Source organism: Bombyx mandarina, chromosome 05 (assembly GCF_030267445.1).
Source record: "Bombyx mandarina strain Sakado chromosome 05, ASM3026744v2".
Lineage (NCBI taxonomy): Eukaryota > Metazoa > Arthropoda > Insecta > Lepidoptera > Bombycidae > Bombyx > Bombyx mandarina.
Genome location: NC_143212.1, coordinates 12544463 through 12558559, shown reverse-complemented (window position 1 = coordinate 12558559; position 14097 = coordinate 12544463). Strand labels below are relative to the sequence as shown.

Genomic DNA, 14097 nt, shown 5'->3' with positions numbered 1-14097 from the left:
TCTACTCCGGTAGCGGGCGGTGCGATGATAAAAACGAGACGGTGGGATCATCTCAAACAACCGTTGTAACTATACTTGAGACCTTATAACTTATATCTCAAGGTGGGTGGCGCATTTACGTTGTAGATGTCTATGGGCTCCAGTAACAACTTAACACCACGTGGGCTGTGAGCTCGTTCACCCATCTAAGAAATAAAAAAAAAGCACCTCCATCCTCCTCGGAGCACTTTCCATGAAACATACGGTACAAAATACAGAGGGAACTGAAGCTATTTTGACCAAGCAGTCGGTCTATCTCATTGGTTGTCTGCCCAAGTTACGATGTGCGGGTTCACAATATGTTCTAGTTATCAAGTACCTCAGTAATAACGCCAGGTGAACACGGCGCACTGCTATAAAAAATGACTAGAGACTTCATTGGAACGTCTTAAATTAGTAAATTGACTTTTGTGTTGTCAAATATTAAAAATATTATATATTTTTTTTGTTTCTGCGTTAAGAACATTTTGATTCCAATTTAATTATTACTGGAAGTCATGTATGAAAAATAAGCCTACTTCTGAATCAATGTTTTGGTCATGTTATTTTATAATGATCGTTAATATAATATTTGATGTAAGTAATTTTAAGTTTTTATAAGATAAAAGTTAAGGTCAAATTTTATTTTGTAATTTATGTTAATTTATTTTTGAAATCATTAAACATCGTATATTATTGTTAAAGCAACTTATTTTGAATAACTTTAACGATTGATTTGTAAAGATTAAGTAAGTAATAAAGTCTGAAGAACGTCCGACCCGGGAAGTGTGGTCCAGTCACCTATGACACTGAGATCGCCGAAACGGGAGCATGCTATTTTAGATTCATCATATACGATTATGTAGCAAAGCATTTCATAATCATTGAAATAATTTTATCTAATATATAAAAGTAAATGTTTTTTTGTTAATTTTTTTTACGTGGTCATACCGTTCCGCTAATTTGTCGAACTCGTCGAGCAGATCGACGTGGAAACTACTCGTAGCGCATAGGATCAGCTCGCTTAGTTTCTCGCCGGATCTTCTCAGCGGTTCGCGATTATAATCCGACAGTACATCCATACGCGAAGCAATTGCCCTTAAGCTGTCAGGTCTCCCTCGGAGGCTCTCGAGCAGCTGTTACAAAATCCCACCCCTCCTGGCTGAGCCCGTGCTCGCCCACCTATCCTGATGAAACTAGAAAGGCCCCTGGGTAATAAATAATCCTCCCGTTCTAAAAAAAATATAAATTAAAAATTATAAAACAGAGTAATTAATAATAATAATAATTAATTTTTGTTCGTTCTTTTGTTCACTTGCACTTGAAGCATTAATTTTCACACGGTAGGTAGTTACTAAATTTTGAGGGTTGAATTGTTCGTGGATTTTTTTTTATTGCCCTTGTACGCAGAAAAGCATACGGCCCACCTGATGGTGAGTGGTTACCGTCGGCCATGGACTTCAGCAATGCCAGGGGCAGAGCCAAGCCGCTGCCTACCGCTTAATACAAATACATAAAAATAAGGTAAGGTAAATATGCTTTTGCCGACAATTCCACCCATTCCATGATAGGAATGCTCGTACGCTATTATAAATATATAGTTACATTTTTTTCTTCAATTGTCATCTACATGTATCAGTGGTTGTTAAAGTAGCATGAAAATTTGTTAAAATTTGCTGTAAATAACGAACAGAAGCTTGACGTAGAGTTTTCAGTCCCGATGCTCTCTTGTTCTCCACTCTACTATTTTATTATATTTTGCGTTGGATTATCAACTGTTCCACTGCATGTTCTAGATCCTCAACTTAGACTATTGATGGTATTGAGTATTGTGTTATAATCGAAGTCAAGTCATCAGTGGATGAAGGGGTAAAGTACCATTTTTAAGATTTTTGATTTTTTACATTGAATGAATATATTATGTCCCTATAAATGATATTAGACCTTAAATCTCCGAATTTAAAGGCTAGTTTTAGATATTACATGTGATGAAGGAGTTATGTACGAAGAAAAAGTACAAGTAATAAAAGTTTGTTGCCCGTTTTCTCAAAATTAACAGATTGTATCATATCCTCTTCATCCACTCATGTCTTCGATTACACTATAACACAATTTCATTCGGCTGACGCATGGAGACGGCAATGTTGCTCGAGAGATGTAAGTTTGTTACCATAGCTGCCATTTGAAGTAAAGTGAATAATGTGATTGGTTGAAAAGCTTTGTTCAAAAACGAGTTGTTGACGACATCGCTCATAGATACAATAAGTCGAGTGTCTCGCCGGATCTTCTCAGTGGGTCGCGATTTCGATCCGGCGGTAGATTCAATGAAGCACTGCTCTTGCTAGGGTTAGTGGTGGCAAGTCCTCTCAGGATGAGCCCTGTGAGCTCACCGTCCAGCCGTTGGTATAGTTCCTTAGGCTAGCACCGATTAAGGACAAGAAAAAAGACGACATTTTAAAGACGACATTTTAGATCAGATTTTAAAAACCATTTAATGTCTTCCTTTTCTTTCTCTTCTCTCTTTCTACATCTTAACCTAAAACTTCAAAAGCTGAATCTACTAAACATAATGTCATTGGATAGGATCAATACAGGGTAGTATTTTTATACTACAATCAATTTATGTTTAGTAGACTACATAAATAGCATTAATGAATGAACATAAATTAAATATTAATATTAAGTTTTTTGCTGTTATAAGAGGATGCACTTTAGATTTTAAATAAAAAAACTGGCTTTCTAATTTGTTTAGAAATTCGATCAGATAATTAAGCAATTTGTTTTATTTATTAAGAGTAAAGAAAAGAAAAAAAGCCGCCGAATTTTACTGTATCTGATTAGAGTTAACGATATGGAAATCTATTAAAAAAATCTAGTTTGGTGACATTCTAGTTCCTGACTCGTGCTTTTATATAAACTCATTAGTCTTGTCTGGGTTTGAAAAGTGACTGATTTAAAATGCTGTCTGATGAAGTTTTTATCTATCGTTCTGTTAATTTACTTCCGAATGAGTTTCTCTAACAGTGAAAAGCTCCACTAATTATTCAAAATTCCGAACATAACCAAAAAATAATTAATGAACGCCTCGTTCGTCTCGTCTGGCTATTGACACGTTGATTAACGTACCCGATAATTCTGTTAACGAAATTCAACATTCGATATTTGTTTTGAAAATCCTAGTGAATTCATGAGCATCCGAATCCCAGAGTTTCCGTTGAATTTGTAATGTTTACCTTAGAAATATAATTAGTAAGTAACCAGCGTTCGATCAGTGTTCGAATATCGACCATAATCACCGACATCTTAAGTAAAAGAATAAACAGTTTTAGACTTGCTTCTTCGTTCATATTGTATGCTTTCGTGTAAAGCTTAATTCGTCGGGTATAAATTTTCACAATTGTTATTGGTACATCCTGGAAATTTTCTAATATAGTTAGTTGTATATAGTAATTGATTCAGTGGCTGGACGTAAAAACGCAACAGACAAAGCGAACTACTTTGCATTGATAACATTAGTGTGAATGGATATAAGTTATGTTTCTTATTTCACAGATTGGTGTCGAGCTTTCGATATTTTTGCTATTGAACGGTTCCCCATAAACAGAGCCCACTGAGTTTCTCGCCGGATCTTCTCAGTGGGTCTCGATTCTGATCCGGTGGGAGATTCTATGCGATACTGTTCTTGCTAGGGCCAGTGTTAGTAGCTCTCTCAGGTTGAGCCCGTCAGCTCACCTACCAGCCTACCAGTGAGTAATAGATAGGGAAAAAATGAGTACTCAAATCTATTATATAAAGGCTGTACCATCCTTCAAACCGCACGGCTTGAATTTTCTTTGCGACAGAAACAAGCAGAATAGATAATAATTAAAGAAAAATACCGGATATATTCCATTTACAACATACCCTACTACCGTAATTACGTAAATAATAGTAATGCTCCGTATACAATATTTCTTAGGTTTTTTTTGTTACAACATACTCGTATATATAAATACATATATTTAACTTAATTGTAGTTTACATATTATAATATAAATATATAAGTATGTATGTAAGGCAAATATCGCGAGCGATTATCGCGCCTTAGTGTAAATGCCTCGCAAAACCTATCTGAGACAGTTTAGATTTGCTCATCAGTAATTATTTTACTTTGTTTTTCAGATACGATCGACATTGACGTAGACTCTGTTAATGGAACTAACTGGGAAGCTGCGAGAGCACACAATAATGTATTAGCTCACAAATTTGAAGAGAGTAAAGTCAAGAAGAATGACAATGATCGTGCTCAAACACAGGGTAACTTATTTGGATTTTAAACTAATAAAAGATTACTTTGTGTGCATTTAAACCATTTATTTTTAGCACGAAATTCCGGTTTGGTTCTTACTTTTATGGAGAAAAGTACCATTTTCTCTTCGGGTAACATATTTTAATAAATTAGTACTACAATTTTCTTGGCGAGCTTATATTTGTAATTAGCAACGGTTCATATAATAGGTTGGTGTTTGGTTAGTAAGTCTCGGTGATTCGTGTGTTTTGGTGAATGAGGTAGGGGTCAATTCTTATGTTAATGTAATTGACGACTGCATATCGACGCTTGAAAGGCAAACATGACTAAGCGACAATAACTGCTTTGTACATTAATTATAGGCAATAACCATATTCGATGCGCAAAAAATATACATTTCTAGGTCTATTAAAATAATTTCAATCCTACAGCTACTAGCTAGATTCTACAACAGCTACATTCGTTAAAATAAATTTTGTTTTCAGGTATTTCAACTTTAAATTAGATTACGGTAAAGTTCATGCTTTGTCGCTTAGTCACGTTTGCCTTTCAAGCGTCGATATATAAAAGGGTTATATAGTATTACTCTTTAAAAAAAGAGAGAAGTAAGAGAAATTGATAGGGGGTAGGTATTAGGTAATGACACTGCTATAAATGGAAACGACCATAATCTTAGAACTTTTCTTGATAAAGGAATTTACGGGGATATTTTAGATCACAGTCCAACAAAAGCACATTGAATATTTTTTATCATTATGATTAAGTTGGTGATTGACTTGATCATAAATTTATTGAAATAACAATAATTGTCATGCTTAATTTAACCGGCAACAGTCTATACAGATCGTGGTACGTGCATAACAAAAAAACTTATAAATTTTCTTAGTTACTACTTAACTATTCACTGACTGCCGTAAAGCAATCATCCGTTATAATTGATGGGTGACGTAACCCATAGACACAGACCACTGACTGAGTTTCTCGCCGGATCTTCTCAGTGGGTCACGTTTCCAATCCGGTGGTAGATTCTGCGAAGCACTGCTCTTGCTAGCGCTAGTGTTAGCAACACTCCGGTTTGAGCCCCGTGAGCTCACCTACACGTTAGGGTGAAGCTGAAATAGCCTCTCAAGGCTATCAGCATAGGTAGGAAGAAAAAGATGGGCGAGACGCAATTCTACCATTAAGATTTCAACCTCATGTCTCAATATGAACGGTGGCTCTCTCGTTGTGACATCTATGGGCTCCGATAATAACTTAACATTAAGTGACCTTTGTTTGAACTTGTCTCTTAATGTAAGCATATTTAGTAATAAGATTGATATACCAGAAGCGGTGAGTTTAATTTTATTTTTCTAGTGGAACCATACATTATATTTAAGATCACTGACTCACAAACTGGCATTAAATTTATTTCTCGAGCAGCTGAAACAAAGTACCGTGTACACGCACATTATTTTCATAATATGTATTTTCACATTATTGTAATGTAGATTAGTATTGTTTTGTGTGAATGGTAAAATGAATATTATTGCAGGAACGAAACCATCCGAAATAGACTTTTACGATGCTGATAATGACAAGAGTTACGATATTACCGCTATAATTGATACAATTACGGAAACGGATCCTAAAAGGTTGCTGCCGGTTGCACCAATATTCCCGAGTCATATTACTCCAGAGGTGCAATACGGGAATGAAAGGGTTGATAAAGATAAATTGAGAACGCCGAAAGTAATTAACGAAACGAACACATTTCCCGAAGACTCAACACTCAAACCACATATCACTCAAAAACCTGAAAAACCCTTAGAAGTATACTTTAGAGACGTGACCGCAGTCCCTACAACCACAGAATCTATCTTCAGAGCTGAAACGGTAAACGATTTTACGAATTACGAAGAGAAACAAACCACGAAAAAGATCGAAGAAGCGTCTTCGAAACATCGCCCATCACTTTACAAACAAAACTTCGTTCAACTTCCAAACGGAGTACAAGATGTCGAAGCGTCATCCGAGATACCTCTCGAAGTGCAAGAATACTACGGCGAGCAACCGGTGAAATCTAATGTTAACTTTACGTCTGGTCACTCAAAATTGTTCGGCATTTCTATGGAAGATGCGGAAAAAATTAAATCTACCACGCAAAGTTCAGTGTACAACACTAGGGTCTCACCCACGCTTCCGACTTGGCGGGATGGTGACGACGCTACTACCAAAAAATATCCAACTAACATTAATTACGAAGGTAAGGATATATTTTACTCCAATTAAAACGGGTGCATGCGGTGAATTTTGATAAATGAAAACATAATATGTAAGTGATTGATTTTTTTTAAAAACGGACCAATATTCTGTGTCGCACGAATGCACCAAACACTTTGGAGATTTCATATCTGGTGATGATCGTTTATTTTAACTTTAAATTGCAAATATTTTTTATTATTCCAGTGCCGCAGTGTCATTCGACCCACATACCTCTGTGCCGTGGAGTGCTGCCCTACGACTTAGCAGGAAACGCAGCTTCAGTCGGTGGAATAGAGATCACGGCCTTACTGCCGCAGATAGAATACTTAGTGGCCACTAACTGCAGCGACCGTGTGAGGCACTTTGTCTGCGCTCTACTGGAACCTGAATGCAACCCGCCTCCGTATCCACCGAAATTGCCATGCTTTAATCTTTGCAAAGGTAAAGTACATTAACCGATAGTATTTTTAAACCATTAAAACAATAGGTAACTAATTTATATACGACATAACTATGCCAATGTTCAAATCTCGCCGGCAGTTACAATTTTTACTTCACTTGTATTTCACGTGCCGACTTCCGCAATGAAGGAATACAAGAATTATGACGCGTCCCATATTTTAATTGAATATTGTATTCGCTACGAACCTTATGGAATGTTAGATTTAAAGACTTTTTTTATTTATTTCCAGCTATCGTTGACAATTGTGACGGGCTGATCCCCCGAGACCTGTCACCGGCGTTCAACTGTCAGCAATATTTCAAGAACAACTGCATAGCAGCCAAGATGCCGTGCTACCCGAGAGAGATGACGTGCGGTGACGGATCCTGCATCCCGAGGGACTGGATCTGTGACGGGACCCGGGACTGCCTCAGCGGAGAAGACGAGGCAACTTGCGTCCAATGCGACAACCGCGAGTTCCGGTAACGCTCTACCTACCGCATCTCCGACAGGATTACTTTACCTACTGGTGGTAGGACCTCCTATGAGTCCGCGCGGGTATCTACCACCACCCTGCCTATTTCTGCCGTGAAGCAGTAATGCGTTTGGGTTTGAAGGGTGTGGCAGCTGTTGTAACTATATTTGAGACCTTAGAACTTGTATCTCAAGGTGGGTGGCGCATTTACAATGTAGATGTCTATGGGCTCCAGTAACCACTTAACACCAGGTGTGCTGTGAGCTCGTCCGCCCATCTAAGTAATAAAAAAAAAGAAAAAAAAAAACTTAGAGTACATTTTTTTACCGCAAAGACGGGTGAGCAACCTCACAACCCGACTGGTGTTAATGGTTACCGAAGTCCATAGACATCGCAACGATACTGTACCGAGACATGAGGTCTAAATCTAAGCGGTACACTATAACGTTCCCGCCCTTCGAAGCAAAGTTGCGGTGTTTAGGTGCGTAGACGCCTTACCAGAGGTAGATAGGCAAATTAGATATTTAACGGGTTGGATTTTTTTATACGATGTCGTTTCTTCGCCGTGGGGATTGGCACGTATTTCACCACCAAAATCGGTACCGAGAGTTGAACAGCGGCGTGGTCACATCGCTCGATATGAATGCGCCAAACGTTCTTTATCCCTTATCCTTTAGGCCACGATGACTTCAATTTTAATTACACCGGTACTAGGAGCTCTAGTGATAGTTACGCCTGACCTCTCTATTTCTGCTGCAATACAGTCAAGCGTTCTAGTTTTATAGGTAGGACGGTTGATACAATAAATAAAGTTGAGTCAACGACCAAGTACTAAGAGGCCTAGTTAATAGTTACTCCTGACCTGCATATGTCTGCTGCAATATAGTCAAGCGTTCTAATTTTGTCGGTGGGACAGTTGATACAATAAATTTTAATAAAGTTGAGACCTGACTTCAAATCTCATGTTTCTTCTGGGTCAACAAACAACAAAACTTGATTTATTTCTGCTGTGAAGCAGTAATGCGTTTCGGTTTGAAGGGTGGGACAGCCGTTGTAACTATACTGAAATGCTTATATATATACATATATATATCGACGTTTGAAAGGCAAACGTGACTAAGCGACAATAACTGCTTTATACATAAATGATAGGCAATAACCAAATTCTATGCGCAAAAAAAATATATTTCTAGGTCTATTAAAATCATTTCAATCCTACAGCTAGATTCATTAAAATAGAATTTTTTCAGGTATTTCAACTTTAAATTAGTCTACTGTAAAGTTCACGCATTGTCGCTTAGTCACCTTTCAAGCGTCGATATAATATATTCAAAGTTCTAATTATTATTATTATCCTTGTTAATTGAATACGATAGGTGTCCGTCCGGAGGATGTATACAGAAGCGCTGGCTCTGCGACGGGTACGCGGACTGCTCCAATGGGGAAGACGAAGACGTCGAGGTGTGCGGCAGCCCCGTGGTGGCGGGCGAGGAGCAGGCCGGGTCCGCGCCCGCGCCCGCCGTGCGCAGACCGAACAGAATGCAGAATTCACATGGACGACAATACTCACACAATACAGGTTAAATTTTTATGACCCAATAATAAAAAAAAACCACTGATATATAGGTTTTTAATTACATTTTTTTTAAATTACAATTCTCACTGGTGGTAGGACCTCTTGTGAGTCCGCACGGGTAGGTAAAATTAATACCCTTCAAACATGTGAACGAACCGTCGATTCAATTTAATTAATTACCTTATTTATTTATACGCCATAAACATGATCGATTCACAGACAGGACGTAACTGGCGATCGTGAAGATTTCAATGTTCCTTTTTAGAGATCCGCTAAGGGCGGATTAACAATAAACAAATATATTATCTACTGGAGTCAAAGGAAGAGGACAAAAGACGTAGGTACACTGTAGGTATTACTGGTGGTAGGACCTCTTGTGAGCCCGCACGGGTAGGTACCACCGCCCTGCCTATTTCTGCCGTGAAGCAGTAATGCGTTTCGGTTTGAAGGGCGGGTGCAGCCGTTGTAACTATACTGAGACCTTAGAACTCATATCTCAGGGTTGGTGGCGGCATTTACGTTGTAGATGTCTATGGGCTCCAGTAACCACTTAACACCAGGTGGGCTGTGAGCTCGTCCACACGTCTAAGCAATAAAAAAGTTCAATTTTATAAATTTCAAATTCAATTTTGTAAATATCAAATTCGATTTCTTTCAACTTTTTTTTTTTCATCTAAAATTTCTTTTAAAATTAGTATACCTAAAATTAAAACAAAAGAAGAAAACTCAAAAAATAAATGACTGGAAGATATTATATTGAAATGTATTTTTGGGTTTTTTTCTTTTTGATTTTTAATAGAATAATAAATAATTTTCTAACCTTGAAATACAAATTGGATTTGTTATTTAAAAAATTGAATTTGTAGTTAAAATCTATGTATATTTAAAAATGTTCGAACATTGTATTAAAGCCAACGTAGGCTTGTAATTATAATCTAATAAAAACCTTTCAAAATTACATTATGCTTTTATTTAAAAAAAAAATATGTAAGAAATATTTACGTATTTAAAGCATTCGAATTTTTAATATAATAACCAACAAAAAGTACCAATATTCCAACCAAATAAAATACACATTATCAAAGAAACGTTGTTGACTTTGTTCTTATTGTTGCCGCATCAAAACCAAGTCAACAACTTACATTTCGAAAACGTTAGTGTCTAAGTATAAAAATGAAAAAAAGAGCTAGCTTACATTACTTTTCTGAGAAACCTATTTAAAAAAGAGTTTCCCTAAAAGTAAAGTGAAAACAATATCCTATTCATATCGTTGAATTAAATCACATAAAAACGTTGTTTCAGGTGAGAATGAAAGCAGCAAAGAGCTTTTGGTCACAAGCGACAGCAGCAACTCCCTCAAAAGGAATTTTACGCGAAGACCCTCGCTGTCCCGACTGACGCCCTACAACCGAAATATGCCGCATACAATCCAAACCAGACATAACAATACACAAACAACCACAACTCCGTCCACCAAACACTCTTCGCAAGACAACGAGAGAACAACACAGAACGCTGACGATGGAGATTCCGAGGAAGACGTGAATGTCGGAGACCTCGGATTCTTCGAAGACCTGAAGAGAGAACCTAAAGAACAGCCCGCTAAGCGGGTGGTTGCGAAATCGCAGATGACCAAACCGAAGTCGTCTATAGAAAAAGACGCGGGGGGCGGCGCCCCGGCCCCCACGCGACTCGATCAGTCCATCAGCAAACTGGAGAGGGTTATCAATGGAGCGGCTCTACTAAAGGTAGGAATGTAATTAGTTTTTTTTTTTATTGCTCTTTTAGTCCGACGAGCATACGGCCCACCTGATGGTGAGTGGTTACCGTCGTCCATGGACTTCAGCAATGCCAGGGGCAGAGCCAAACCGCTGCCTACAAACATTAACAAGGTTTAACAACACAATCGACACTTCGATCTCTGATCTCAAAGTTATGTTCAAGGGTTTCCAGTAAACGCTTATTACCAAATGCTAAAGTCATTCACTCATTTAACTGAAATAAAATAATGTATGTATCCAGTTTGAAAACTAAAAGAACACGCTTCAATAGCAAAAAGAACTCTTTAATTTAATTTTTATCTTCTGTAGATGCTGGTCAGGATATTAGAGTGAAGTTTTATAATTATTGTATTGACCACGGTATTTTTTTTTAATGCCCGTGTAGGCAGACGAGCGTACGGCCCACTAGATGGTAAGTGGTTACTGTCGCTCATGGACGTCAGCAATACTAGGGGCAAAGCCAAGCCGCGGCCTACCGTTTACCGGTCTCTGGTGCTGTTCAAATTATAAAGTTGTCTTGGATGTCTTGAGGTCGGTGAAAAAGACATTCCAAGAGTTAATTATAAGAAACATCTCTTGCAATTCCTACTAGTGTCAGGGCTTGTATTATGGTACTTCTATGGTACTAAATGGTACTTCATTCATTCTGTCAGGCATTAAGCTTTATAGGGCAAATTTTAGTAGGGTAGATCTTATTTAGAAATTTCGACCCAAGCTTGCTTTTTTGGGTCGGACACGAGACGGACTATCCAAGCCAAGCGCAGACTTAACCAATACTGACAACCGATGACAATACTAAAACAGAAAGCGGAAGCCGAATCGAAATCGGAAAAGGCGGAAGAGTTAGAAGAATCGCCTGAAATGAATAAGGGCGGGACGAGGAGTGACGATCTGCCGACCGGACCGCGGGGAGGGTCGACCAGCGCGCACGTGTCACCCTGTCCCACCGGGGAGTTACGCTGCGTGGACGGGCGCTGCATCACGCTGGCCCAACTCTGCGACGGCACCATCGACTGCTCCGACCACGCCGACGAAGACAACTGCTTCACGTGATCTTGAAGCCGCTTCTCCGAAGGACTATCCAGACAGCCCACGTGTACGTCTTTACAAACTAAACAATTCATTCCTTAAATCCAATGTATTTAGGCAACTTAAATGAGGTCTAGTGTATCTTTCAATACGCACACGATATAATGATCGTGATGTCGAGATTTATATCTTGAATCAAATCTATGGCAGATTTCTTTTGTGAAGGAACTTTTGTAAGTGTTTGTTTCTCCAATTAGAGCTCCCATAGAGTTATCGTATTCTAGTGATAAATAAACGTGTAGTTTTGTAATTTGTATGATCAAGATATTTTCGTATTTTCCGGGAAAATTCCTATGTTTTTTTGAGATTTTTTGGTAATTACTCAGACCAAATCATGAGATTGATTGGAATATAAAAATCACGGAACGTATCTAATTATCGTGAAGCTTTCTAGAGTTTCGGTTTGAAAGATGGTACCAATTTACGGCTTTGGCCTCGTATCTCAGCATGTATAGTGGCATCTAAGTTGGATATCATCTGTGAGCTCTGGTAACCCAGTTGACTCGACTTGAGCCATGAATTTCGTCGGTCAAACTTAAAAAGTGTTAGTTGTCATGCTTTTTAATGTCGATGCAGATGCGCGACCCATCATTAAATAAGAAGTTCGCCGCTCGTGGACATCGAAAATGCTATGGATACATTAAAAGCGCTAGGGCTTAATCTTAGGTTTTTAATGATCTCGAAGGCAAACGAGCTTACGGACCACTTCTTGGTGAGCTTATAACCATGGACATCAAAACACAGCAAAACGGTACCTGCCACCATCGCAGGTTACAACGTTATCAATAGTGATAAGGCTTTTGTGTGTTTGCATTGTCAGTTACGTGATAACACGAGAGAAAGAGACAAAAAACTGTGTAATTGTGTTACTTATGGAAAGGGCGATGCTTTATACGACCAAAAGTCGATGCTTCTATAGATTTTAATCTTGATATCGGAAGCCTTTCTTCCGAAGCTATAAGCTTTTATACGAAGCATCTTCGGGTCACTATCGATTTAAGTCTGTTTCGATAAGGTGCTTATTTTTGTACTCTTTGAAATTCCGTCCATAAATATTATTAATTTTAGATGTAAGAAACTAATCGTTTATTTCATTTTTATTAGAATCTCTTGAATGCTTCGAATACGCATTTGTAAATAGAAATATTATTGTATTTCAAACGTAAGCTTTTACGTAATATAATGCAAATTAATGTAAAAGTAAAGCTATTGAATTTACTAGGTATTAAAATATAATGTTAAATAAATATAGTCGTAATGGTTTTTACATGTAAAATGAAGTGCTATTTTTTGTCATCATACAATTGACGAATATCAAAAAGCAGAATTTCAAAATTTCTAATATTATAATTTCAAATCTTAATCTTAACTCTTATTTTTCTTGGAAAATAAACAATTTTTTTTTTTTTATTAATCGTGTAGCCATTTTGATTGACATATTATTAACGTAACTAAAAAACCTTGGAACTTTCCTCGCTACGTGTAAACGAAACTCTATTTCTATCGTGTTTAGGTCGTGTATTATTAAACATGTTTAAGTTTTTACTTGATAGCTATTATAATGATATTATAGATTTCCAAAGTAAATGTCATAATATTAGTTTTTAATTGAATTCGTTTGTAAGATTAATAACAAAATGTACTTAATGCAAAAATGGAAACTTCTAGAATTATTTCCACTGTATCGGTTTAGTTATAAATCAACTTCGGTAAGTCGGTATCCACTGCCAACGTATTATCGTCACGTAGTACTTAAGGTATTGTTTTTATAATGAGAATTTTATTGTAATTTATACTTTTATACTTCAATAAATTTAATGCCATGTTAAAACACACGGTTTTCTTCGATAAATCTTTTTCCCTGTCTTCGCACATCGGTACGTCGTACAGTCAGTACCTAATCGTAGTTAATTAATTACCAGTCTCAACAAGATTGTGTTTACGTTTAATGCCAAGTCACTAGTAGTTTTAGAAGTGACTAGCTGTACCCGGCCGCTTCGCTGGGCATTTAAAATTAACATTATTATTTCTCACCCCCACAAAGATTCTCATCATTAACGCCCCCGCAACTGGTGTAGGGAGTCCAACACTCGTATAAATATTAGCCTATCCATTAAGTACACGTATTTTCTACATGAATACCAAGTTTCAAGTCAATCGGATGCATGGTTCAGTAGTTATAAC

The 14097-nt window shown here is 37.5% G+C and overlaps 1 protein-coding gene across 3 annotated transcripts in view; it reads left to right on the top strand.

The window, feature by feature from the left end:
• Positions 1 to 13744, top strand: part of LOC114251988 (uncharacterized) — a 90543-nt gene extending 76799 nt beyond the window's left edge. For 2 of the 3 annotated variants that reach the window (XM_089727783.1, XM_089727781.1), the window contains 7 exons: positions 4180 to 4314; positions 5841 to 6551; positions 6755 to 6991; positions 7243 to 7474; positions 8844 to 9046; positions 10346 to 10791; positions 11629 to 12885. In XM_089727783.1, coding sequence (XP_089583909.1) covers positions 4180 to 4314; positions 5841 to 6551; positions 6755 to 6991; positions 7243 to 7474; positions 8844 to 9046; positions 10346 to 10791; positions 11629 to 11877 — 2213 coding nt within the window. In that variant the 3' untranslated portion in view covers positions 11878 to 12885. Of the gene's footprint in view, positions 1 to 4179; positions 4315 to 5840; positions 6552 to 6754; positions 6992 to 7242; positions 7475 to 8843; positions 9047 to 10345; positions 10792 to 11628 lie in introns of all 3 variants that reach the window. The other variant, XM_089727782.1, reaches the window with a different exon arrangement.
• The last annotated feature ends 353 nt before the right edge of the window (positions 13745 to 14097 follow it).